The 26445-nt window shown below is 38.6% G+C and overlaps 1 protein-coding gene across 4 annotated transcripts in view; it reads left to right on the plus strand.

The window, feature by feature from the left end:
* LOC128870469 (plexin-B) overlaps nt 1–26445 on the plus strand; it is a 197162-nt gene that overhangs the window by 76883 nt on the left and 93834 nt on the right. The window contains exon 11 of one of the 4 annotated variants that reach the window (XM_054113143.1): nt 23314–25118. The exons of the other annotated variants lie outside the window; for them this stretch is intronic. Within the exon in view, the coding sequence (XP_053969118.1) occupies nt 23314–23325 (12 nt within the window). The 3' untranslated portion in view covers nt 23326–25118. Of the gene's footprint in view, nt 1–23313; nt 25119–26445 lie in introns of those variants that run through there. 4 annotated transcript variants of the gene reach the window in all.

Below are 26445 nucleotides of genomic sequence, written 5' to 3' on the forward strand. Positions count from 1 at the left end.
CTTTATTACAACTCGTTTACAAGTTAACGCTCTAAACTTAAGAATGAATACCCCATACGCATTCACCTCTACTTAAATACATGTGCTTAATAATTATCGTGATCTCGAGATGTGGGAGCTCGCATATTCTGGCGAGTTTTGTCTCGCCACCTGCTGTCCCCATCAAGGCGAATACAAATTTTTGTTTTGGGATCTGTTTCGTTGCTATTCTAGCCGATCGGTTCGCAAAGCTTCTCCTCTTGTTTGTGGCGTCAGTTTTGATGTTGTTCCACAAATGAAGGGGTCTACAGTTGTAAACCGAGTGCGAACGGCAGATGGTTTTTTATGAGGAGCTTTTTTCCTGGCAGAAATGCCTTTGGAGGTTCGCCATTGTCTATTAGAAAACACTGTTTATATCATATCATGCAATACCATGCTCGGGGATTTAAACCTGTGCACTTCCGAGTGGAACTTACCCAGCAACTCATTCAGCTACAACGGCAGGTTGTTCTTGTAGCAGCATAAGCATTTCCCATGTATATATGAGAACAGTCCTTGGCCGGATATAAATCCGCGTCCTTTAGGTAACCTAGAACCGACTGTCGGGGGAACGAACAGCTACGAAGACAGCATACATATATTGGGTTGCCCGGAAAGAAATTGCCGGTTTTTTAAAGGAAAGTAAATATATTTTTATTAAAACTTAGACTGCACTTTAATCAATTATATTTATTCCATTTAGTTCGATAACCTTTGCCATCTTCCCGGCAAATTCATTATTCCGCGCTCAGAAGAACTTCTGGCCTTTATTTGCAAAACACTGAACTTAGTGAACAATTGTTGGCAGTAGGCATCCGAATTAATCGCTTGGTTGCTCTGAAGCAGCTCAAAATATACCACACCCTTCCAGTCCCACCAAACTGACAGCATAATCTTCTTTTGGTGAATATCAGCCTTTGAAGTGGTTTTTTGCGCTTCATTGCGTTTAAGATGCATATCACAAGCGTTGATTCGGTTTGTTAAATGAATTTCTTTTAATTCATGTTGTACTCAAATACGAGGTGTGTTCAAAAAGTATCGCGAATTTTGAACTTTCACAGGTTACGTATATTGGAATTTTCGCACTCATGCCGACGAGTTCGGCTATTTTGAATGTTCAGCTAATTGTTGACAGCTGTTTTGCTTACACGTCTTTCGGCTCGTCTTCGATTTTTACCTATTCAAAAAGATGGATCAAAGAACCTGTATAAAATTTTTGTGAAAAACGAAATTAAATGCGCGGATGCATTCCGAATGTTAACTGTGTCAGAATCTACTTTGGACCAAAGCAACGTTTATCGGTGGTATAAAATTGTCTCAGAAGGGCGATGTGAATGACGAAAAGTGTGCCTCACGCCGGAACACTTCAACAACAGACGAAAAAATTGATGAAGTGAAGAAAATGGTATTGGCCAGTCGAAGAATCACAGTTAGAGAAGTTGCTGTGGACCTAGACATATCGATTAGCCCGTGCCATTCGATTTTTTTCAATGATTTAGGCATGAGACGGGTCGCCGAAAAATTCGTACCAAAACTGCTCAGTTTTGATCAAAAGCAGCATCGCATGAACATTGCTAATGAGATGTTGGACGCGACGACCCAAATTTGCTCCAGAGGGTCATAACTGGTGACGAATCGTGGGCTTATGTTTATGACGTGGAAACCAAAGCTCAATCATCTCAATGGAAGTTGCCGCACGAATCAAGACCGAAAAAAGCGCGCTAAGTTCGGTCGAATGTTAAAGTTTTGCCTACCGTTTTCTTCGATTCCAGGGGCATTGTGCATCATGAGTTCTTCCCACGGTCAATAAGGACTATTACCTGCAAGTTATGCGTAATTTGCGCGAAGCAATCCGCCAGAAACGCCCGGATTTGTGAAAGAACAAAAATAACGCCCCTGCTCTGCTCACACATCATTGCTTGTGCGCGACTTTTTGGCCAAAAAGAACACACTAATGATGGCAGAGCCACCGTATTCCCCAGATCTGGCCCCCTGTGACTTTTTCTTGTTCCCGAAACTGAAGAGGCTCATGAAAGGACGACGGTGGGCTACGATTGACAAGATAAAGGCGGCATCGAAGGAGGAGCTGAAGAAGGTAAAAAAAAAATGATTTTTTTAGGTGCTTCGAAGATGGGAAAAACGTTGGTTCAAGTGCATAATACCTCATGGCGATTACTTTGAAGGGGACAAAACAAATATTAATGAATAAATAAATAATTTTTGAAAAAACACAAAATTCGCGATACTTTTTAAACACACTTCGTATCAAGCTTTTTTATAAGTCCAAGACTCTTTATATGCTCATTAACGATTGATTTTGGTATATTTAATTTCTCTCCAATCTCACGCAAAGTTACATGATGAAAGCCTTGATAACGTTTTCATCGACATCACTTGGCCGACCTGAACGTGGCTCATCTTAAAGTGAAAAATCTCCAGAATGGAATTTGATAAACCAATTTCGGCACTGTGTTTCTTTTAAGGCTTTACCTCCATAGAAATCACGCAACTTTTTAGCAGCCTTCTCTGCGCTTTTTCCTTTAGTTAAATAAAAAAGTAAAATATGACGAAAATGCTCTTTTGAAGGCTCGATATAAAAATTGACGCAAAACAAACAAATATAAACAAAATTTACTCGCACTTTTTTCTAAAGCAAGTTAAAAGTGACAGCTAATAATTGTCAAAAGAAAAAATTGAAATAAATAGTAATAAACTGTTTAAAATAATTATCAACGCCATCTATATGTAAAATCGGCAATTACTTTCCGGACAACCCAATATACATATGTTTACAATAAAAATAAGAAGAATCAGTATAAAGTATATTACATAAATAACCAAAAATTAGGATTTAAATGAATTTATGAACATTGAAATACAAAAACAATGAAAAACATTCAATTAAGAAGAAGAAGAAAATGGTTTTAAAGAAATATAGAAAATATTGTAAGTTTTGAGTATGGCACAAAAAGTGCGTTACAAAAATCAAATTTGTAAAACAACAAACAGAATATGCTGAGGCAGAATACAAATTTAACTTAAAAACTAGTTAACAAAAGTATGTTCGTAAAATATCCCAAATTAAAACGACCACAATTAAATTTTAATTTAAATTCTAATTTAAATTTTAATTTTTATTTAAATTCTAATTTAAATTTTAATTTTTATTTAAATTAAAATTTAAATTAGAATTTAAATTTAAATTTTAATTTTAATTTTAATTTAATTGTCTACGCCTCTAACACTTCTGCGCCACTATCTTCAAAATAACAAGCATAATTAAAATATGCTTTTACTATATCCTAAATACTATGATTTATTAAATAAAGGGTGATCAATTTAGAGGTATCGGATTTTAAATTGAAATAAAATATGTATTATATTTGTGTAGAACCATTCAGGCCTTTTTTTCAAATGGTTTATCTGCAAAGCATTTGGATTTTACATATATATATATATATATTATTTAATTGGCACTTACACCCTTTTTAGGTGTTTGGTCGACCTCTCCTCCTATATGTGGGGCGAGTCTTGAAAAAATTAGAAAACATTTCTTCTTCATTTTGGTGTTTCACGGAGACTCGAACCTACGTTCTCTCCGAATGGTAGTCACGCACCAACCCATTCGGCTACGTCGCCCGAATTACGACGACGGGCTCTATGGCAAGTAGCGCCATCTTGTTGGAACCAAATGTTGTGGAGATTACGGGTACAATTCTCGATATCAAAAAGGCGTTTATCATGGCGCCATAGCATTCGTCATTCACTATTACATTGGCGCCAGCCTCGTCTTTGAAGAAATATGGGCCGATGATTCTTGCAGCCCATAGGCCACACTAAATGGTTGTTTTCAATGTTTTAAGCTAAAAACGTATGACGGTTATGCACACCATATGTTGGCCTGAGCGCGCGATGAACACTTTTCATAGAGCGTCGATTTTCATAATACATACAATTGTGCGACTTGTAAACGTTGTTGAGGTGTAAGTCTTTCCATGATGAAATGGGAATGAATACTGAAAAAAATTATGTATTCAGTTTGACGGCCGCCGTAGCCGAATGGGTTGGTGCGTGACTACCATTCGGAATTCACAGAGAGAACGTAGGTTCGAATCTCGGTGAAACACCAAAATTAAAAAAACCTTTTTCTGTAGCGGTCGCCCCTCGGCAGGCAATGGCAAACCTCCGAGTGTATTTCTGCCATGAAAAAGCTCTTCATAAAAATATCTGCCGTTCGGAGTCTGCTTGAAACTGTAGGTCCTCCCATTTGTGTAACAACATCAAGACGCACACCACAAATAGGAGGAGGAGCTCGGCCAAACTCCCAAATAGGGTGTACGGGCCAATTATATATATATATATATATTCCGTTTGACAGTAGTCACTCGTGATCTGCCAAAAAAACCCTATTGGAAAAACTACCTCCAATCTGATCACCCTTTACATACAAATTATTTTAAAACTTACATATTGTACCATTAAATTCATCCGATTACCAGTAATAAACCGTGTATTGTACTGCTAAAGATTTACTTATAACTGAAACATTTTGAATCGACTGCTGTTCATAACATAATTTATTTTGAATGATGATGATTTGTATATAACAGTAGTTTAACTTTCGAATCACAATTATGATGCCTCAGTTGTCTATGCTTTTTTTAGTAAATTTGGAAATAGAATGCATCTTACCGAGTATGAAAATCCAGCTAACTCGGCGGAGCGTCGTGATGCAGGTAATTCAACAGCGACATACTTTTCTAAAGATAAATATGGGGTGTGGTCCTTATCGTCTGTTATAATAGGGCAAGAAAAGGAAATATAATTTCAGGAAAAACTGGAACTACTCTTGTTCTGGGCATTACATCATCTATCAAGGACTCATTTGACCTACATATGTTTTACAAAGATAATAAGGAAAATAACCATTGAGTTCAGTAATATGGAAGGTACTGAAAGAAACCGAGAAGAGTTCGACGCATATCTAGGTGTATTGAATTTGACAGGTAAAATAAATTCAAACCCAAATATCAAATGGTAGCTTATTTTTAACCATTTTATGTAAGTGTATACCGATCTCATGGAGGGAGTCTAGTCTTTGGGATGAAATATATATTTCGCGACCTTCTGTTAAGAGATCGTTTTACTGAAACAAACAGCGTTCTTCGTTTTGACGATAGAGACAATCGTAGGTCTTGGAGGCCTACTGACAAGCTAGATTTGTTTTCACCTTACGAGAACGTAGATACGTCGCACTATAGATGGACATATAATCCTTTCAAGAGAAGATGCCCATTTATGCTATAGAGGCCTAGTAAACCTGCTAATGGATTGAAATCTTCCACAGCGGCCGATGTTCGCACACAATTTTTTTCAATTTTCCTATATCGTCGATAAACTTACAGCCAGAGATATGTCAAGGCAACGCGTTGTTTTGGATTTGGCCCACCTCTATCATGGCTGCAATATTACAGCCAATAATTTCTTGGCATAATAATTATTCAAATAAAATATTTCTCTTGTTGGCACTGTTCGCAATATCAGACGGTTTCCTCCCTTGTGTAGTACTAACAAAGACGACCGTTTATTGTCTGTTTAAAAGTAGGCTTTTTTCAGATAGCAAGTTTCATTTACGTAATAAGTTTTACGATATTGGGAAGTATACATCACAGCGATAATGTGATTTTAAATCAACCGAAAAAACTATCAGAAATTATTGCATTATCATATTGATCAATTGGTAGAAGCTTACTCTTGTAGAATGGAAACAAAGCGATGGTATGTTGGCTCAGCAATTTATTGTTACATCCGCTGCTAACTGCTTTGTGTTGTTAACTGAAGTAAGTCATGACTAGAATTCGGCCAAAAAATATGAGCTAATGCTATACGTAGAATACCTTGGATTTGCTCTCGCGCTTGTGAGTGTGAAGCATACAGAACGTGTTCTAATATCACATCACTAACAACACATCCACGGCAGAGCCTCCCCGTAAACGGAAAGCGGGTCAACGAGTCCCATTTTTTCAATTGGAATTCGTCAAAAACTTTTGAGTACTGTTTGTATCGAGCTTGGGGTTGAATTTCAACCTATCACTGCCAAAACCATGCCCATGCGTGCGCACGTGTAAACGTGAACTAATAATTCAAGAAATCAAATTAGCTGCCACTAGTTTGTGACTTTTAGTTAGCAACTCAGTGATCGAACTCAGAGGAATTATTGTGAAACATTTTATTGAAGAAAACGTGGCGATTTTGTAACAATTGTATGAAATAATGTCAGATGTCACAAATGTCAATGGAGCTTTCGTCGCAAATGAATGTGCAGCTGGAAAAACAGGATAGTGTGGTCAGAAATGTACGCTCTCCCAATCAAAGAGGCCAAAACTATTGCTGAGGTTTTTGCGCAAGTATTGCTTTGGTTTTGACAAGAGTCCGTGGTATTTAAAGAACCCGCAATCGGATGGAATGGTTGAATATTTAACCGCACTCTAGACGATCACCGGCGAAAGGTACACACAACACAAACATACTTCATGTAGTCTTGTAGGCCTATCGCTCAGCGGTACATGGAACTATTGGCCAATCACTCGCTAGGACCATCTCAAGCGATTAAGGCTTCCGGGTGATTTATCGTTTGAAAGAGGCGCCGCTCCTGCAAAGGACGAAGTTAATAGTTTAGAAACACTACAGGGTGACTGACGAATTACCCCATTATGTGAGGCAACATATCCAGCTTATGCATAATAAGACGAAGGATAAATTTGACCGCGTTGTGAACTCCGAAAGATTTAGCGCAGGTAATTTGGTACTTCTACCTCCATTTGGATCGAAGAATATCGGGAGATATTAAAACAAATGAATTTGCATTCACACCAGACGACAAGCCAGAAGTGGCGGTTCCACGACAGTCGGTTCTACGTTACCGAAACGACCCGGATTTATATCCGGCGAAGAACTGTCACTCCAGCAGCATTCCCCGTATGTAAGTATGGGAATGTTTATGCTGCTACAACAACAACAGAAGTGGCCTGCAGAGACGAGTTGCTATATCTAGAAATGATGATAGTTATTAGGCACATTTATATGAGTAGAAGTGCAAGCGCATAAAGTAATAAGTGTTAAGTAGAGCGTGAATTACTGTGAAATTCAATAGCAAGTTTTGTTGTCATTATTTTATGATTTTTATTTAACAATCAGGTATCGAACTCAAAGGAATTATTGGGAAAAGTATAATTTGGTCTTCAATATGTGTATTAATTATTAGAAACCGAAGAGGAAGTAAAAAGCTTCAAGTATCTTCACTACTGGGGAAAGGAGAGTTATCGGCCGATAAGACTCCCCTTGGTTGGCGGGTTTCCCAGGTTTCAGTAGTGGGACCACTCTCCCTGCTTTCCACTTGCCAGGGATGATGAGAGTGGCCAGGGACAAATTGAAGACCCTTGTGAGGAATCCTACTCCCAGGGGTCCCAGATGCTTCAGCATCAGCGCGTTTAATCCGTCAGGGCCAATGGATTTCGATGATTTCGACTTGTTGATGGCCCCCTGAACCTCATCACCGGAGAAAGTAAGTGGCGCGCTGTCGTTCGTCAGTTTGTGCAGCCTTCTGGTAACACGTCGTTTGGTTCTGTCGCCCGGAGGATGCAGTATGAACTGCCGGCTAAAATAGCTCGCGCATCTCTTCGGGTTCGACGAAGTACAACCGTTGAAGGTGATAGCCATAACGGTGGACCAGAGCTTACTCACCCCAGAGGTGAGGTTACAAGTCTTCAGGTGCTCAACCCATTTAGTCCGCTTGTGTTGATTTACCAGTTGCCGGATCTCCAAATTGAGATCCCTTATGCGGGGATCCCCGGGATCGGCGTGGCGTAGGTGGTCACGCTCATTTGCTAAACTGGCTGCTTCGGCTGGGAAATGAGGACGGATGTCCTTATAACTTCCAGCTGGAAGTGCGCCTACGCGCACATCAGTGGGGATGGGAAGAGCGGCGAAGGTGTCCTCGGTGAATTCCGTGAAGCCGGCCCAATTAGCTTTTTTAAAGTCAAAATAGGACCGGTGATTCGCGGAAACGAAGTCGGCAGGTCTCTCAATCGAGACGATAATGGGCAAGTGGTCTGATGCAAGCCATAGCATAGGTCGCGACGTTATGCTATTTATCAGACCCGCGCTAGCTATTGTTAGGTCAGGCGAGCTGCTACAATTGCCCACTACCCTGGTGGGGGCGTCGTCGTTCACAGTGCTGAATGTCGAATCGTCTATCTGCTCTGCCAATTGCTGTCCCCTACGATCATTTGGCAGGCTTGAATGCCAAAGATCGTGATGCGCATTAAAGTCACCTACAACCAATCGGTTTTCACCTCTGATGAGCGCACCTATATCAGGGTGATATCCTGCCGGGCAGCAGGTGACAGGGGGTATATATACGTTAAAAATTTCGAGCTCGGAATCGCCTGACCGGACAGCTATGCCTTGACATTCTAAGGTGCTGTCCCTGCGATACTGCACTGTGTGGTGGACTATAAACGCTAGGCCACCACCATTGTCTCGCTCGCGATCGTGTCTGTGCACGTTATAGCCATCCATGGTGATCAGAGATGACCTAGCGTGCAACTTTGTTTCTTGGACCGCAGCTATTTTAATACTGTGCCGGATCATAAAGTCAACTATCTCGTCGACCTTACTCGTAAGTCCGTTGCAGAGTTATTAATTGTCAAGTGCTTGGGTTTGCATAACAAACTGTGTCAAATTATATAATGAGTACTAACTAGTTAAAAACTATCAGGACAGTCCATAAGTTCGTGTGTTTTTTAAAGGTGGTTTTAAAATTAATAAAAAAGATGTTTAAAGTATTTATAAATCAATAATATATTTTCCTTCGTTATTTACAACTAGCTTTAACCCGCGACCCGGCTCGCCTAGGAGTACTTTTGAGGGGTTTAGGATATGTATATAAAAGAATTACAAACAATTATTTCATAGACAGTAATTTTTTATTAATAACCATAATATTACAATACCCGGCATCCGCTGCTATGCCTCGTTGAATAAAATCAAAACAACCAATCAGAAAAATATGAAGCAAAATTATTTTTATTAATTTTCTATCTCAAACTGTTTTTGAACTTTGCATTTGGGTCATAGTTGAACAGCTTATGCGAATTATGAAGTCTAGAGTGTGCTATAAATAGGGGGAAATAGGAGAAACTAAGATTTTTTATTATACTAGCAAACCCGGCCCGCTTCGCTGGGCACACTAAAATAGAATAGATATGGTTTAGAACAGAAAAGATATGGTTTTCATATTACTTATTTCTTTATTCTCATACTATTTATTTATTTATTCAATACCACGTTTTGGTCTCTATCTCGAGACCCTAGTCACGGAGCGGCATGAAAAATACTCTGAACTAAAGCATTCACCAACAGCTTCCATTTGATACCCATATTGAACATACACATCCGAAGGTTACCTGAGTCCACGTTTTGACCTATATCTCGAGACCCCTGTCACGGAGCGGCATGAAAAATACTGTGAACTAAAGCATTCACCAACAGCTTCAATTTGATATCCATATTGTACAAACACATTCTAGGCTCCATGTTTTGGTCTCTATCTCGAGACCCTAGTCACGGAGCGGCATGAAAAATACTCTGAACTAAAGCATTCACTAACAGCTTCCATTTGATACCCATATTGTACATACACATCCGAAGGTTACCCGGGTCCACGTTTTGACCTATATCTCGAGACCCTAGTCACGGAGCGGCATGAAAAATACACTGCACTAAAGCATTCACCAACAGCTTCCAATTGATATCCATATTGTACAAACACATTCTAAGGTCCACGTGTTGGTCTCTATCTCGAGGCCCTAGTCACGGAGCGGCATGAAAACTACTCTGTACTAAAGCTTTCACCAACAGCTTCCATTTGATACCCATATTGTACATACACATCCGAAGGTTACCCGGGTCCACGTGTTGGTCTCTATCGCGAGGCCCTAGACACGGAGCGGCATGAAAACTACTCTGTACTAAAGCTTTCACCAACAGCTTCCATTTGATACCCATATTGTACATACACATCCGAAGGTTACCCGGGTCCACGTTTTGACCTATCTCTCGAGACCCTAGTCTCGGAGCGGCATGAAAAATACTCTGTACTAAAGCATTCACCAACAGCTTCGAATTGATATCCATATTGTACAAACACATTCTAGGGTCCACGTGTTGGTCTCTATCTCGAGGCCCTAGTCACGGAGCGGCATGAAAAATACTCTGAACTAAAGCATTCACCAACAGCTTCCAATTGATATCCATATTGTACAAACACATTCTAGGGTCCAAGTGTTGGTCTCTATCTCGAGGCCCTAGTCACGGAGCGGCATGAAAAATACTCTGAACTAAAGCATTCACCAACAGCTTCCAATTGATATCCATATTGTACAAACACATTCTAGGGTCCACGTGTTGGTCTCTATCTCGAGGCCCTAGTCACGGAGCGGCATGAAAAATACTCTGAACTAAAGCATTCACCAACAGCTTCAATTTGATATCCATATTGTACAAACACATTCTAGGCTCCACGTTTTGGTCTCTATCTCGAGGCCCTAGTCACGGAGCGGCATGAAAAATACTGTGAACTAAAGCATTCACTAACAGCTTCCATTTGATATCCATATTGTACAAACACATTCTAGGCTCCACGTTTTGGTCTCTATCTCGAGGCCCTAGTCACGGAACGGTATGAAAAATACTCTATACTATAGAAATCATCAACAGCTTCCATTTGCTACCCATATTGTACATATACGTCCGAAGGTTACCCGGGTCCACGTTTTGACCTATATCTCGAGACCCTATCTACCAATAGGTATTCAAACTATACGGAAACCATCTTCAATACCTACTTAACAATGTGTGTAAGTTTGGTTTAATTCGGTTTAAAGACACGGCGGGTCCACGTTTTGGCATATATTTCGAGACCCTAGTCATCAATAGGTATGAAAATTACCCCACATTAAAGCACTTATCGACAGCTTTCATTTGATGCCCATATTGCACATCCACAACCAAAGGTTACCCGGGCCCACGTTTTGACCTATATCTCGAGACCCCAGTCACGGAGCGGCATGAGAAATACTCTGTACTAAAGCATTCACCAACAGCTTTCAATTGATATCCATATTGTACAAACACATTCTAGGGTCCACGTGTTGGTCTCTATCTCGGGACCCTAGTCACGGAGCGGCATGAAAAATACTCTGAACTAAAGCATTCACCAACAGCTTCCATTTGATACCCATATTGTATATACACATCCGAAGGTTACCCGGGCCCACGTTTTGACCTATATCTCGAGACCCCAGTCTCGGAGCGGCATGAAAAATACTCTGAACTAAAGCATTCACCAACAGCTTCAATTTGATATCCATATTGTACAAACACATTCTAGGGTCCACGTTTTGGTCTCTATCTCGAGACCCTAGTCACGGAGCGGGATGAAAAATACTCTGAACTAAAGCATTCACCAACAGCTTTCATTTGATACCGATATTGTATATACACATCCGAAGGTTACCCGGGTCCACGTTTTGACCATTTTCCCGGCAATTATTCGAATTTTTCTCACCTTTTAAACCTTCCCTAGACCTCCACGAATAATTCAAGAGCAAAATAAGATAAATCCGTTCAGCCATTCTCGAGTTATAAGCGAACATAGGGACAGATTTTCACATTTATATATATAGATTGTACAAACACATTCTAGGGTCCACGTGTTGGTCTCTATCTCGGGACCCTAGTCATGGAGCGGCATGAAAAATACTCTGAACTAAAGCATTCACCAACAGCTTCCATTTGATACCCATATTGTATATACACATCCGAAGGTTACCCGGGTCCACGTTTTGACCTATATCTCGAGACCACAGTCACGGAGCGGCATGAGAAATACTCTGTACTAAAGCATTCACCAACAGCTTCCAATTGATATCCATATTGTACAAACACATTCTAGGGTCCACGTGTTGGTCTCTATCTCGGGACCCTAGTCACGGAGCCGCATGAAAAATACTCTGAACTAAAGCATTCACCAACAGCTTCCATTTGATACCCATATTGTATAGACACATCCGAAGGTTACCCGGGCCCACGTTTTGACCTATATCTCGAGACCCCAGTCTCGGAGCGGCATGAAAAATACTCTGTACTAAAGCATTCACCAACAGCTTCAATTTGATATTCATATTGTACAAACACATTCTAGGGTCCACGTTTTGGTCTCTATCTCGAGACCCTAGTCACGGAGCGGCATGAAAAATACTCTGAACTAAAGCATTCACCAACAGCTTTCATTTGATACCCATATTGTATATACACATCCGAAGGTTACCCGGGTCCACGTTTTGACCATTTTCCCGGCAATTATTCGAATTTTTCTCACCTTTTAAACCTTCCCTAGACCTCCACGAATAATTCAAGACCAAGATAAGATAAATCCGTTTAGCCATTCTCGAGTTATAAGCGAACATAGGGACAGATTTTCACATTTATATATATTATATAGATTAAATTTAAGCAAATATTCGATTACACAGTCCTGCGAGGGTGAGTTTCTAGAATGGCTGTACTTGTTTCTTGTAGTTTTTTATGCGCTGAAAACGAATCTGACCTTCAAAATGCTCCATCACGTCAGGATTTTTGGTAAATGTAGCCCTGTCAGTGTAGGCATATCACCGGTCGTCTTCGTCTAGCTCATCAAAATATGTCTATAACCTTCATTGGGTGAAAATATGAATGTTTAAAAATGGTTACGTCATTTGGTGTTGTCGTTTCGTAGTGATGCGCGGACAACGTGCAGACATTCACCTTTACAGTATAGATGTCTTCCCAACGTTTAGGCAGATTTTTAATTACCTGCTCAAAAAATTGTTTGTCCTTGGAGCCAAAATACGCTTCGATATCCCTTTTTATATCTTCTTTTGAGGAGTAGTTCTTGTTACTCATATGGGATTGAAGTCCCCGGAAAAGGTGATAATCACAAGGTGAAATATCCGGAGAGTATGGTGGATGCGGCAATAGCTCCCATCCGAGCTCGTTCAGCTTGCCTAATGTTTGCCTTGCGGTATGAGGTCTTGCGTTGTCGTGGTGAAACAAAACTTTGCGTCTACTCACTAAAGAGGTCGATTTTTGTTAAGTGCCTCATTCAGGTTTGATAGCTGATGGGAATAATAATCAGCAGTTATCGTCTGGTTTGGTTCCAGAAGTTCATAATAAACAATACCGGCCATATCCCACCAAATAGACAGGAGAATCTTCTTGGGCTGAAGGCCATCTCTAGGGGTCGGCTCTGGTGTTTCATCTTTATCTAATCATTGGCGTTTGCTATCAGCATTATTGTAAAGGACCACTTTTTCATAACCAGTAACGATACGGTTCAAAAAACTTTCATTTTCAAGCCGTTGCAACAGCTGAGAGCACATATTCACTCTCTGCTGAAGGTTCCCGACGGAAAGTCTATGCGGATCCATTTTCCCAGCTTTGAAACCTTTCCCAACTGAACCAGGAGCTTGTGAACTGTTCCATGCGATGAATTTAACCTCTGAGCTATCATATCGACTGTCAAATTGGGCTCAGCTTCCACAAGTTCGAGCAAGGCGTCGGAGTTAAAGACTTCAGGACGACCAGCGCGCGGGACATCCTCCACCTCGTAGTTAACACTTCGGAATTTTGAAAACCACTTTTGCGCAGTCCTTACACTCTGGGTATCCTCTTCGTGAACAGTATTTATTTCTGCAGCAGCAGTTGTTGCATTTTTACCACTTTTATAAAATAAATACAAAATATGCCTCTTATACGCGTTCGAAGATTCCATTTTATTATTTAACAACACGTGCTTCTATCTGCGATTAAAATTACTTGTTGAATGCACAATATATCAAAGAAAATATAAATAGTTCCGTTACATTCCGTGATTATTTTTTTGTATGCAAAAATCGTACAAAAGTGAGATTATGGGTAAAATACGCACGAACTTATGGACTGACCTGATATATACATATATACATATATTATATATGGCTTAATAAAGAACTCGGACAAACATGGCATGCAGCTTCAAATTCAAAGGTTTTGTGAGAAATGCAAGTTAAATATCTGTATTTTTATATTTTTCTATTAGGTATTCAAAGAGGATTTTAAAAATAGTAATAATAATTTACAACTCCATTACCTCCTTGTATGAATGTATCATGCAGCATTCGCAAGATTGATGTAAAAAAAGTCGGGGGAAATCACCTTTAAAACGTGCAGTCCTACAATTAATATACTCTTGGTAGAACAGTGCAAAAAAAGAACCAAACGTAATAAATTAAAATAAAATTTCAGTCGTGTTTTGTTGAATAAAAGTTCAAATTATAAACATGGGTAGACAGCGTGGTCAAAGCTCAATTCAAGTGAGAAATTTAGTTATTAGTCATCAAGAAAAAGGTAAAACCGTTCGGGAAATCGCAGAAATAGGGGATAGGCCCCGATCGACCATATACGACAGTGATAAGATGTTTCAAAGAAGCAAAATCCGTGGAAAGTAAGAAGAAATCGGGACGACCAAAACTGTTTTCGGATGCAGATGAACGGGGGATAGTGCAACAAATTAAGAAAAATCAAAATTTGAGCGCTCCTAATCTCGCAACAAAAGTCGCCCAATACCTTGTATATTAACTGCAACCCTGAAAGTAAAGCGTTTTTCAGTAAGAGCGCTTCAACTTTTTTTTGAATAAAACACAAACGGTTTGACTTTTTTAACTAATTTTTTTTTTTTATTATCGAGTTTGAACATATACATTTAAGTATGAAATTCGATTTCTTTTGCATGACCACCGCGTGCACGTTTTACGAAGTAAATTTTCGACCACTCTTTTGCATAAATCGGCCGAAATTCCAGCAATTTCGCGTTCAATATTGGCTCTGAGCTCACAAATCGTCGCCGGCTTGTTACTGTAGACCAATGACTTCACATAACCCCAAAGAAAATAGTCTAGAGGCGTCAAATCACACGAGCGCGGCGGCCATTCGACCGGTCCATTTCTGGAAATAATGCGCTCATCGAACTTACTCTTCAACAAATCAATTGTAGCGTGCGCTGTGTGGCTTGTGGCTTATGGCCCCGTCCTGTTGAAACCACATGTCGTCTAAGTCCATACCATTCAATTGCGGCCAAAAATAATCGTTTATCATGTCGCGGTATCGATTTCCATTCACAGTAACGTGGCGATCGTTCTCGTCAACGAAAAAATATGGGCCAATTACGCCGCCGGCATGTAAACCGCACCAAACAGTGATTTTTTCGGGATGCAACGGTGCCTCACGAATCACGTGTGGATTGCTTTCTGCCCAGTAACGCATATTTTGCTTGTTGACAAAGCCATTGAGCCAAAAGTGAGCTTCATCACTGAAGATGATTTTTTGGAAAAAATGCTCTTAAAGTAGCAGCAACAGAACGATTATTTTCATAAAAAATTTGCACGATTTACAATCGTTGCTCAAGTGTGTAGCGTTCCATGATGAAATGTATACTAATGAAGTTTACAAATGACAAGCGAAAAATAAAAAATATTGCGTCGTTCGCCCTCCCTATCGGAAAAAAGTTGAAGCGCACCTATTGAAAAACGCTTTATACGTATAGTGCGGCGAAAGAATAATTATAATGGAAGAGTTGCACGAAAAAAACCTTTCATCAACGAGAATAACCGTCATGGGGATAAGGATTTCGAGGTTATTTAGGTCAGATGGACAATCATATGTGTGCAGAGGAGTTGCTGGACAGTTAAACATGGGGATGGGTCGGTAATGGTATGGGGTTGTATGTCCGCTGCTGCTACTGGAAATTCGTGCTTCATTAACGGCAATGTGGACCACAAACAATACCTAACAATTTTGAAAGAAAATGTGGTCCAAAGTGCTCAAAAGTTAGGAATTAAGGACAATTTCCAGTACTATCAAGACAACATAACCACTTGATGTCCGTTTATGGCTTATGTACAACTGCCCTAAACTACTTGAAAAACCAATTGAAAAGCCTTGTTATTAGAAACAAGAAAGACCTAGAAGATGCTATTAAAGAAGAGTGGGGGAAATAGATCATTTAAAATGCAAGAAGCTGTTCGAATCCAAGCCAGGAAGACTGAATGCTGTGAGAAAAAATAAAGGCTTGCCGACTAAATATTTTATTATTATTATTTATTAGAATAATATAAAATATTTCACTTACTTAAAAAAAAGAACACACTAGCTGGCTGCTTGGGCCTTCGGTAATTATGAGATTATGTTTAAGTTTTAGGGTATAGGATAAATGAAAATTTTACAAGCTTTCAATTAGGCCGATTGCCTTAATAAAGATATATATTTTAATGACATTCTCTGTTATGGTATTTTTCAAAAGTTCGGAGGGTTTTTTGGAGCCAAAGATAGGTACACGTTTAGTATTTAAATTTGCACGTATGTCTATTATGTGTATAATAGTAATGTGTAATTAGTAATTTTATGTTCGAGATTGCGAAATTGCCATAAATAGGCAGTCCATAGTCTATTTTTGATACTAATAAAGCTCTAGTTATGTTAATAAGGGTGTTATTCTGGGTATGAAGGTGCTTAGATGAGAGGTATTTGATGATGTTAAGTCGGCTAGTAAGACTATTCCTGAGGTACAGACAATGTTTTCTAAAAGTGTATTTGTTGTCGAATACAATACCAAGAGCATTAACCTCAGCTATATTTGTATTTTCATGATTAATTTGTATTTGTGGACATCGTTTCTCCCAGCAGATATGCAGTGTCTTGCATTTATATATATACTAGCGAAAACCCGCCCGTTCCGCTGGTAGTCTTTAAAAAAATCTAGATTAATTAATTAAATTAAGCCGAAAAATACTGTGTGTATTTTATAAAAATTCTCGCGCATGAATAGTAATGAAAGAAGTTTTAAATAGTAGTAGCAATTAAAAAACGTTTGATGTGATTTACTTTATTACTTTTTTTTATTGTAATGCTCTTTGGTATACAATATTCTTCGTTTTTCCATGCGTTGTTGAATAAATGAACAATACCGATGGCTTACCAACTCTTAAGCATGAAACATAAAGTTGGCCATGAGAAAAACATGGGTATTTTAAATCAAAACCACAAATTGATAAAGATTGGCCTTGTGACTTATTAATAGTAATCGCGAATGCAAGGCGAACAGGAAATTGAAGACGTTTGAATTCAAACGACATATCCGATGGTATCATTGGTATTCGCGGTATTAAAACGTCTTCACCAGAGTATTTTCCATTCAAAATTGTTGCTTCAATGACGTTATTCATCAATCTCTTAACTGTTAATCGAGTGCCATTACATAGTCGTGGTTGATTTATGTTTCTCAACATAATAATCGGTGGTCCTATTTTCAAGTTTAGAATGTGTGGCGGTAATCCAGGTAAATCAAGGGAATTCAAAAATTCAGTGGGATAATTTACAATATCATCCTGATTTGTAACAGTGTCAACGGATCGATATGTTTGTTCTGGACTTGGTATGTTAGCCAAAATAGCCGCATTAATTTCATTCACATCTTTATTTTTGCCAGCCATGATGGCTCGTTCACCATTTGGGAAAATACTTTGAATTAACTGTTCTTTCGTTTGACTTATTTGACAAAAGTTTGGTTGTAAAGTTATTAAGCCAGTTAAATTATCGACAGGAACTTTGCCATTTCCAATATCCAATAATTGCAGTGAAAATTCAGCAGCTGATGGATCACGTACATTTGTAGTTAGTTTGAGTGTTTGAACATGTCTCCACAAATATGATGATTTCAAACATGCAGCCAATTCATCTGCTACAGTTGCTCGAGGAATAACAGGCAGTGTTTGTCTAAAATCACCTGCCAGCAGCACTAAACATTTTATGTGCCATCGTGCACTCATCCCATACAATTACGTATGCGAAAAAGCGGAGAAGGAGAAGAGAACTGTTCTATTCCGAGTTAATTCGAGTTCTTATCTCCTTAGTTTTTAATATTTTACAAACATAAATACTTTAGTTAACTATTTTCAGGTTAGAAAAAAATTTAAGGTTATATTCTACTTTTATATTTGATTTATATATATTATATATATACCTATGTATATAAGATATAATTTATAATAAAAAACAGATGTCGTACCCTAGAGTTCTGTCAAACTTCTGGAGCACATAATGTTTCAGTCCCACCTGCACTAAGTCAAATTCGCAAATATACATATACAAATATGCATATTTTTGTCGAAGGAGATAACTGTTTATGTAAACTTGAAGGTCTTTAGAGACAAGCGGAGTAAATAGAAAGACTGGGGATTCGTGCATGTATTTGGCCGCTAGATCTGCCGATTCATTTCCCAAAATGCCTTTGTGACTTGGTATCCAGACGATACGAATTTTGTTTCCATCTTTTATTAAGTAGTCCCGTATTTGGGAGAGAATTTGACTACTACCGTAAATGTTGGATAGCCCTTGTATTACCGAAAAGCTAATAGTAGATATGGCGAATTTATCTTTCGATTTTGACGCAAAGTCTACTGCATTAAGAATATCGGTTGCTTCGGATGAAAATATTGAGCTATAACTTGGTAACAAACCCCTTGTTATCAGGGCACCATTGTTGTGTACTACAGCGAAAGTTGTGCTATTGCCGGATTTAGAAACTTCTGTAAATATGTGAGTTGTACTAGCGAACTCTTCTCTGTTGCCTAGTTTGCCGAAGAGTTGTTTGAATAGTTCGGAGCTAGAGTTATTTTTATAGAAATTGTGGCGGTCAGAGTTTATTGCGGTGGGAGATAAGGTCCAGGGGGCCTGTTGACACAATTAAGCAATGTTTTTGGGGTTTGAGTTCTCAGGTTATACAGTGATGAAATGCACTCTCGTATAGCGGACTTTATCTTGTATGTTCGCTTGTGTTTGGAAGCAGTCAAGGTATTAAGAAGAAGTCTATTGGTGGTGGTCAAAAGCTTCGAGGTTAGCCTAAAGTTGAGACTTCCGTATCTATCAGGGATAGAGGGTAGGTCATCCTCGGAAAGTATGCACTTAGTAGGAGATGTTGGAACGCCGATAAGGCTTCTACCAACTGCGGTATGGTAAGGCTTGTGTAGTAATTTTGGGTTCGAAATTGCGCAATCGTCATAAATAGGCAGTCCATAGTCTATTTTTGATACTAATAAAGCTCTAGTTATGCTAATGAGGGTGTTTGTGTGGATATGAAGGTGCTTAGATGAGAGGTATTTGATGATGTTAAGCCGGGTAGTAAGACTATTCCTGAGGTACAGACAATGATCTCTAAAAGTGTATTTGTTGTCGAATACAACAGAAAGTATCTACGGCGCATTAGCCTCAGCTATATTTGTATTTTGATGATTAATTTGTATTTGTGGACATCGTTTCTCCCAGCAGATATGCAGTGTCTTGCATTTATATATATACTAGCGAAAACCCGCCCGTTCCGCTGGTAGTCTTTAAAAAAATCTAGATTAATTAATTAAATTAAGCCGAAAAATACTGTGTGTATTTTATAAAAATTCTCGCGCATGAATAGTAATGAAAGAAGTTTTAAATAGTAGTAGCAATTAAAAAACGTTTGATGTGATTTACTTTATTACTTTTTTTTATTGTAATGCTCTTTGGTATACAATATTCTCCGTTTTTCCATGCGTTGTTGAATAAGTGAACAATACCGATGGCTTACCAACTCTTAAGCATGAAACATAAAGTTGGCCATGAGAAAAACATGGGTATTCTAAATCAATACCACTAATTGATAAAGATTGGCCTTGTGACTTATTAATAGTAATCGCGAATGCAAGGCGAACAGGAAATTGAAGACGTTTGAATTCAAACGACATATCCGATGGTATCATTGGTATTCGCGGTATTAAAACGTCTTCACCAGAGTATTTTCCATTCAAAATTGTTGCTTCAATGACGTTATTCATCAATCTCTTAACTGTTAATCGAGTGCCATTACATAGTCGTGGTTGATTTATGTTTCTCAACATAATAATCGGTGGTCCTATTTTCAAGTTTAGAATGTGTGGCGGTAATCCAGGTAAATCAAGGGAATTCAAAAATTCAGTGGGATAATTTACAATATCATCCTGATTTGTAATAGTGTCAACGGATCGATATGTTTGTTCTGGACTTGGTATGTTAGCCAAAATAGCCGCATTAATTTCATTCACATCTTTATTTTTGCCAGCCATGATGGCTCGTTCACCAAGCCAATCATGATTTTTGTAATCTTGAGGCAAATTTGGGAAAATATTTACTTTGAATTAACTGTTCTTTCGTTTGACTTATTTGACAAAAGTTTGGTTGTAAAGTTATTAAGCCAGTTAAATTATCGACAGGAACTTTGCCATTTCCAATATCCAATAATTGCAGTGAAAATTCAGCAGCTGATGGATCACGTACATTTGTAGTTAGTTTGAGTGTTTGAACATGTCTCCACAAATATGATGATTTCAAACATGCAGCCAATTCATCTGCTACAGTTGCTCGAGGAATAACAGGCAGTGTTTGTCTAAAATCACCTGCCAGCAGCACTAAACATTTTATGTGCCATCGTGCACTCATCCCATACAATTACGTATGCGAAAAAGCGGAGAAGGAGAAGAGAACTGTTCTATTCCCCCCCGCTTTAACCCAGCTATGTGTGCAGGTGCAAATGACTTTTTGCGTGAAGTCTGATATAAAATAAGTTCTATTTACTCTTCTTAAATTTATATAAACTTTTCCAGGCGAAGTAAAAAAACTGACATAAATTTTTGCTTCAACCGTATATTTGTGAGTACACAGGTAATACGTGAATATATGAATGATATATGTAGGTAATATCTCATATTAGCATAACCTTTCTGCAAAAAATTAAGGAAACGATCACCAATCACGCCGGCAATGATACAATGAATTTTTCACTATAACTGACTTCAGATTAACGTTTATATAATAAGCGTATATGTAACATTTTAAAATTTTTTTAGAATTTTTTTTTAATTTTTAATAATAAGTGGTCTTCCTCTTTCTCTTTCTCATCCTCTTCCTCTTCCTGTAGCTATTCCTTTTCCTCTTCCATCTCCAGCTCCATCTCCTTTCTTTATCCCGGAAACGGGCAGTAAAAATTACTTCACTTAAAAGCTTTCATCAACAGCTTCCATCTGATACCCATATTGTACAAACACATCCAAGGGTACCTTGGTCCACCTTTTCGGCTATATCTCGAGACCCTGGTCACTCAGAGATCTAAAAATACCCTGTATTAAAGCACTCATCAGTAGCTTTGATTTGATACCCATAATGTAAAAACACATCCCAGGGTTACCCGGGTCCTCGTTTTGGCCTTCGGCAGCGCCACCTGGTGGCGAGTGGAATCAAAAGGCATATTATACTAACATTCACCGTGGAAAAATATATATATATACCAAATTTCATAATAATCGGCCCAGACACACGACCAAAATGTATTCAATTCTAATGAATGCTATGTGCGGTACAAAAAATACGTGCGGCAAATAGCAAAAACACACTCACTTAACCGACGCACCGCACACACACGCGTTATCGGATTTCAACCAAACTTCACAGAAACCTTTGCCAAAGCAACACCAACAATGTGTGAAACGTTCATTGTTTTCCTTACACGCGTTGCTGAGATTACCCCGGAGAAATGCACACTTTTTTTCGGCTTAATTTTTATATATATAGATATATATATATATAATTGGCGCGTACACCCTTTTTGGGTGTTTGGCCGAGCTCCTCCTCCTATTTGTGGCGGGCGTCTTGATACTGTTCTACAAATGGAGGGACCTACAGTTTCAAGCCGACTCCGAACGGCAGATATGTTTATGAGGAGCGTTTTCATGGCAGAAATACCCTCGGAGTGTCTTGCATTTGCTGTATGATAAAATTGCTCCCGAATGTTTGCTCCAGGAGCGAATATCGTCAAGCCCCTTTTCGAATATTGATTGTACTTTATTGATGTTTTTGACTTGTGTCCAAAAGAAAGCATCGTCAGCATATATCCGGAAGACCAAACTTTTTTGTTCGGAAGCAATTTTATTTATTTCCTCGAAAGCGCTGAGAGGGGAGAGCCTTGGGGTATACCGTTTTCAAGGCGGTGCATTGAGGAAGGTGCACCATTGATTTTGATTTGAAATGTACGATTCGTTAAAAACGACTTTACCAACTGGTAAATTTTTGGGCCAATATGCCACGCTGCAAGTTGTTCAAGAACAACATGGACTCCAATGCGGTCAAAGGTCTTTTCAAAATCTGTCGACAGTAATGTTACGTGGTGTGTTGATGACAGAGCATCTGCTATGTTGTGTTGCAGAGGAATAAGACCTTCCAAGGTGCTGTGGTGTTTTTCAAAGGCAACTTGATTAGGACTCACAAACCCGTTTTTTTTGTTATGAACCACATAAGCCGTTTTGCTATCATTTTTTCAAAGGTTTTTCCTAAGCAAGAGAGAAGTGATATGGGTCTGTAGCTATCGAGGTGATTTTTAGGCAGACAGCCAAGTGTGAGAGGTAGTTACCAGTTTTAAACATGTCGTTGTAGAGTGATAGAAGAGTGCTTTTGCAGGTATCTGCCTGGAGTTTTCCCTCTTGCATGCTGGAGTGAAGTTTCTAGTTCAATATGGCTAAAATCAGTTTCCAGTGCAAGGGCATTGCTTGATAGCTGTCTCGGAAGGTGCGACTATTGCAGAATTATTATTTTTTTATTAAGATATTCTGAAGGGAAATTGAAGTCACTTGAATATTCTGACAAAGTTTTAGCGAATTTGTTAGCAATGTCTAGGGAATTGGTTATTAATCCGGTTGAGAGTTCTATGGAACTGATAGGTGCTGAAGGGATACCCGTAAGAGCTTTGATAGAGGACCAAATTTTTTTTTGGTGTTGAAGACGGGTTAATTTCTTTAGTGAAAGTTGTTATTTATGCTCGTTTGGCTTCTTTGACACGTTTTTTAACCCTTAACCGGTATCGTGGGGGCCGCGCAGACCCCACGCATTTTATTTTTTTGAATTTCTTAAAAACTACGCATAGTACGCGGCTGCCATTTTGAGTAATCTCATTACGTCGCGACACGCGGCGGGTGTCGGACGTTCGGCGCTGAAGCTTTTACCAGAGCGGAGCTACGTACGTTGCGGGGTCCGTGCGGACCCCACTATACCAGTTCCGTAAGTTTTTAGTAAATATTTTATTTAACTTATTTGTTTGTTTTACAGTTATTTTGCTAAAATGGCGAGACCTTTGAGTAATAGAACTATAGAAGAAATTCTGAACGAGGATTCTGACTCCGAATCAGTACTCGGTGGCCATCTAGAAGAACAAATCAGTGACAATGATGGAATTAGCGATTGTGAGGAGCCGCCAACACAAGACTCAGATAGCAGTGAGGATCTGGGTCCAGAACTTGAAGCAAGTTCTTCAAAGAGTGAAGATGAACCTGTTGCAAGACCGAGTCAGAGCAGTTACTATGGAAAAAATAAATACAAATGGTCTAAAAATCCACCAGCAGCTTCACGAACTCGTCAACATAACATCGTTAGACAAAGACCTGGATTGATTGGTCCAGCAGCGTCAAAAAATGAGATGACTACCAAAGAATCATTTGAACTACTTATAGATGGTAATATTATACAAATTATAACTAACTATACAAACGAAAAGATTACAGAGAGTTCAGAAAAGTATTCCACAGTGGCGTTTTGGACAAATCATGTTTCTGAAACGGAGATGAAAGCTTTTATAGGTCTTATGTTACTGGCCGGAGTATTCAAATCTGGACATGAAGATGTAGAATCTTTGTGGGCCACAGACGGAACTGGTCGCGAAATTTTTAGAACAACCATGGCATTGAAAAGATTTTGGTTCATTTTGGCAAATCTACGGTTTGATGATATTGCATCAAGGGAGGAACGAAAGACTGTAAATCGGGCGGCATTGATTTCTTGACAGATTTATAGAAAATTGTCAGAAGAATTACAGTTGTTCGGGACATATAACCATTGACGAAATGTTATGTCCATTTCGAGGCCGATGTTTGTTCCGGGTTTACATGAAATCAAAGCCAGCTAAATATGGCATCAAAATATTATGCCTATGTGATGCTAAGACTCACTATTTATATAATGCTTTCATATATACTGGGAAACAGCATGATCGTACCAGGTGTCAAGAATCCATAAATACACAATCCGTACTACAGTTAGCTACTCCAATTTTTGGATCAAACAGAAATATAACAGCAGATAATTGGTTTTCTTCTGTGGAGCTGGTAGATACATTGCTGGAAAAGAATTTGACTTATGTTGGGACATTGAGAAAAAATAAACGTGAAATTTCAACCAAATAAACAACGTCAACCTGGAACAACTATCTTTGGATTTACGGCGAGCAAAACACTAGCTTCTTTTGTACCGAAAAAGAATCAGAGTGTAATAATGATTTCTTCAATGCACCACGACCAAACTGTCAATGAAAGATCTGGAAAACCTGAAATAATAGAGTTTTACAATTCGACAAAAGGTGGAGTTGATGCTTTAGACCAAAAGTGCGCTAATTACTCTGTAGCTCGCAGAACACGACGTTGGCCAAGTGTAGTGTTTGCTGGAATGCTAAATATTGCTTGTGCGAACGGCTATGTGTTATGGAAAAGTTCAAATACTGAAAAAACAAATGAAAAGGAAGAACTACATAAAATCAGCTGGGATGGAATTAATAAAAGAACATGTCATAAATCGGAAAGCTGAGTATTCAATGTACCCACGAGAACTGCGAGAAAAGATTGATCGTTTAGTAGCATCTTATAATATAACTGCAACATCTGTGACTAACTCCACGCCTGAAGTTGCCACCTCGAGCCCAAATGATCTAAAAAGAGGGCGCTGTTACTTATGTGATAGAAAAAAAGACGGGAAATTTGTTACAAAATGCAATAATTGCAAGCATTTCATTTGCAAATTGCACAGTAGCACAAAAGTACTGTGTGATAGTTGTCAAGACTGAAATTAGTCCACTTATAATGTTCCTAAACTCTTCGGTTTATAATTTTGTCTTGATTTTTTTCTAATACGTTGAAATACTTATGTTTTAGTTTATTTTTTCAAAGTTGATTTTATAAGAAATAAGAAAGCATACATATGTTAGCTAAAGACTTTCGAAATAATATTTTTTTTTTATTTTTATAGTGGTAGGAAAAAAATACCAAAAAATTGTCCAAATTTTGTGATCTCTTGTAGTAAATAAGTTAAAAGAAGTATATGAATAAAAACTTATTAATTTCATAAAACAAGCTTGTTATTTGTCCTATCAAAATAATTCTTTAAAAAAATTGTAGACATTTGTATCCTAGAATCTAATTTTAATAGGGCGCCGCGCGGCCCCCACGATACTAGTTTCGTTAGTCAAATTTACGATACCAGTTAAGGGTTAAAGAGGGCGTTAGCTTTCTTATAGGCAATTAGAATACGGTTGGAAGGCAAAGATTTGTAGATTTGCCAAAGTGATTGTTTACTGGTTCGAAGATTGTTAAGGTCTTGGTTCCACCATGCAGAACAGTTTTTTAACTGGGAAATATTGCTCTGAGGCATAGCTTCATTGGCTGCTGATTTAATGGCTTTAGTGATTTTTGCTGCGAATTGATGAACGTTGGTTGAGCTACAATCAGAGACATTTTTTCACACAAAAGTTGATATCGATACCAGTCCGCGGCATCCGTTTTAAATTTGGGAGATTTATTAAGGTCACATGTGGTTAGTCTTGCGCAGAGAATAGGATAGTGATCACTGCCATATAAGTTTTTTAGAGTGAACCAATCACACCTGGGGCTTAACTGTGCCTCCACTAGTGTAAGATCAATGTATGTGAATGAATTGTGTAAGGAAAAGTGCGTTGGCGACCCGTTGTTCAAAATAATGAGATTTTTTGTTATAGCAACATTTTTGATGATGGTGCCGCGAGCATTTGATTTTGGTGAGCTCCAAAAAAGGCTCCAAGCATTGAAGTCCCCGAGAAGGATACGTGGACTTTGGGAACGTGATAAAAGTGTGAAAATGTCATTTTCGGAAAATGATTGGCTGGGCGGTATGTAGGTGTTTATTGTAGAAAGAGGTGATGTGCTGAATTCTATGGCTATGGATTGTGGGATACTATTCTGAAAAATTTCCCGGTGTGGGTTATTTCATTTCACGAGTATGGTTATCCCTTGTTTGGATGTGGTATTAGAATTAAAGAAATGACCCACATAGCTTTTGTGAGTTACTACCTGTTTAGTGTGATACGAAATGTGGGTTTCTTGTAGACATATTATATTAGGATTTGTGTCTTTAATTAATAGGCCTAGTTCATTGTAGTTA

This window comes from Anastrepha ludens, chromosome X (genome assembly GCF_028408465.1).
Source record: "Anastrepha ludens isolate Willacy chromosome X, idAnaLude1.1, whole genome shotgun sequence".
Classification (NCBI taxonomy): Eukaryota; Metazoa; Arthropoda; class Insecta; order Diptera; family Tephritidae; genus Anastrepha; species Anastrepha ludens.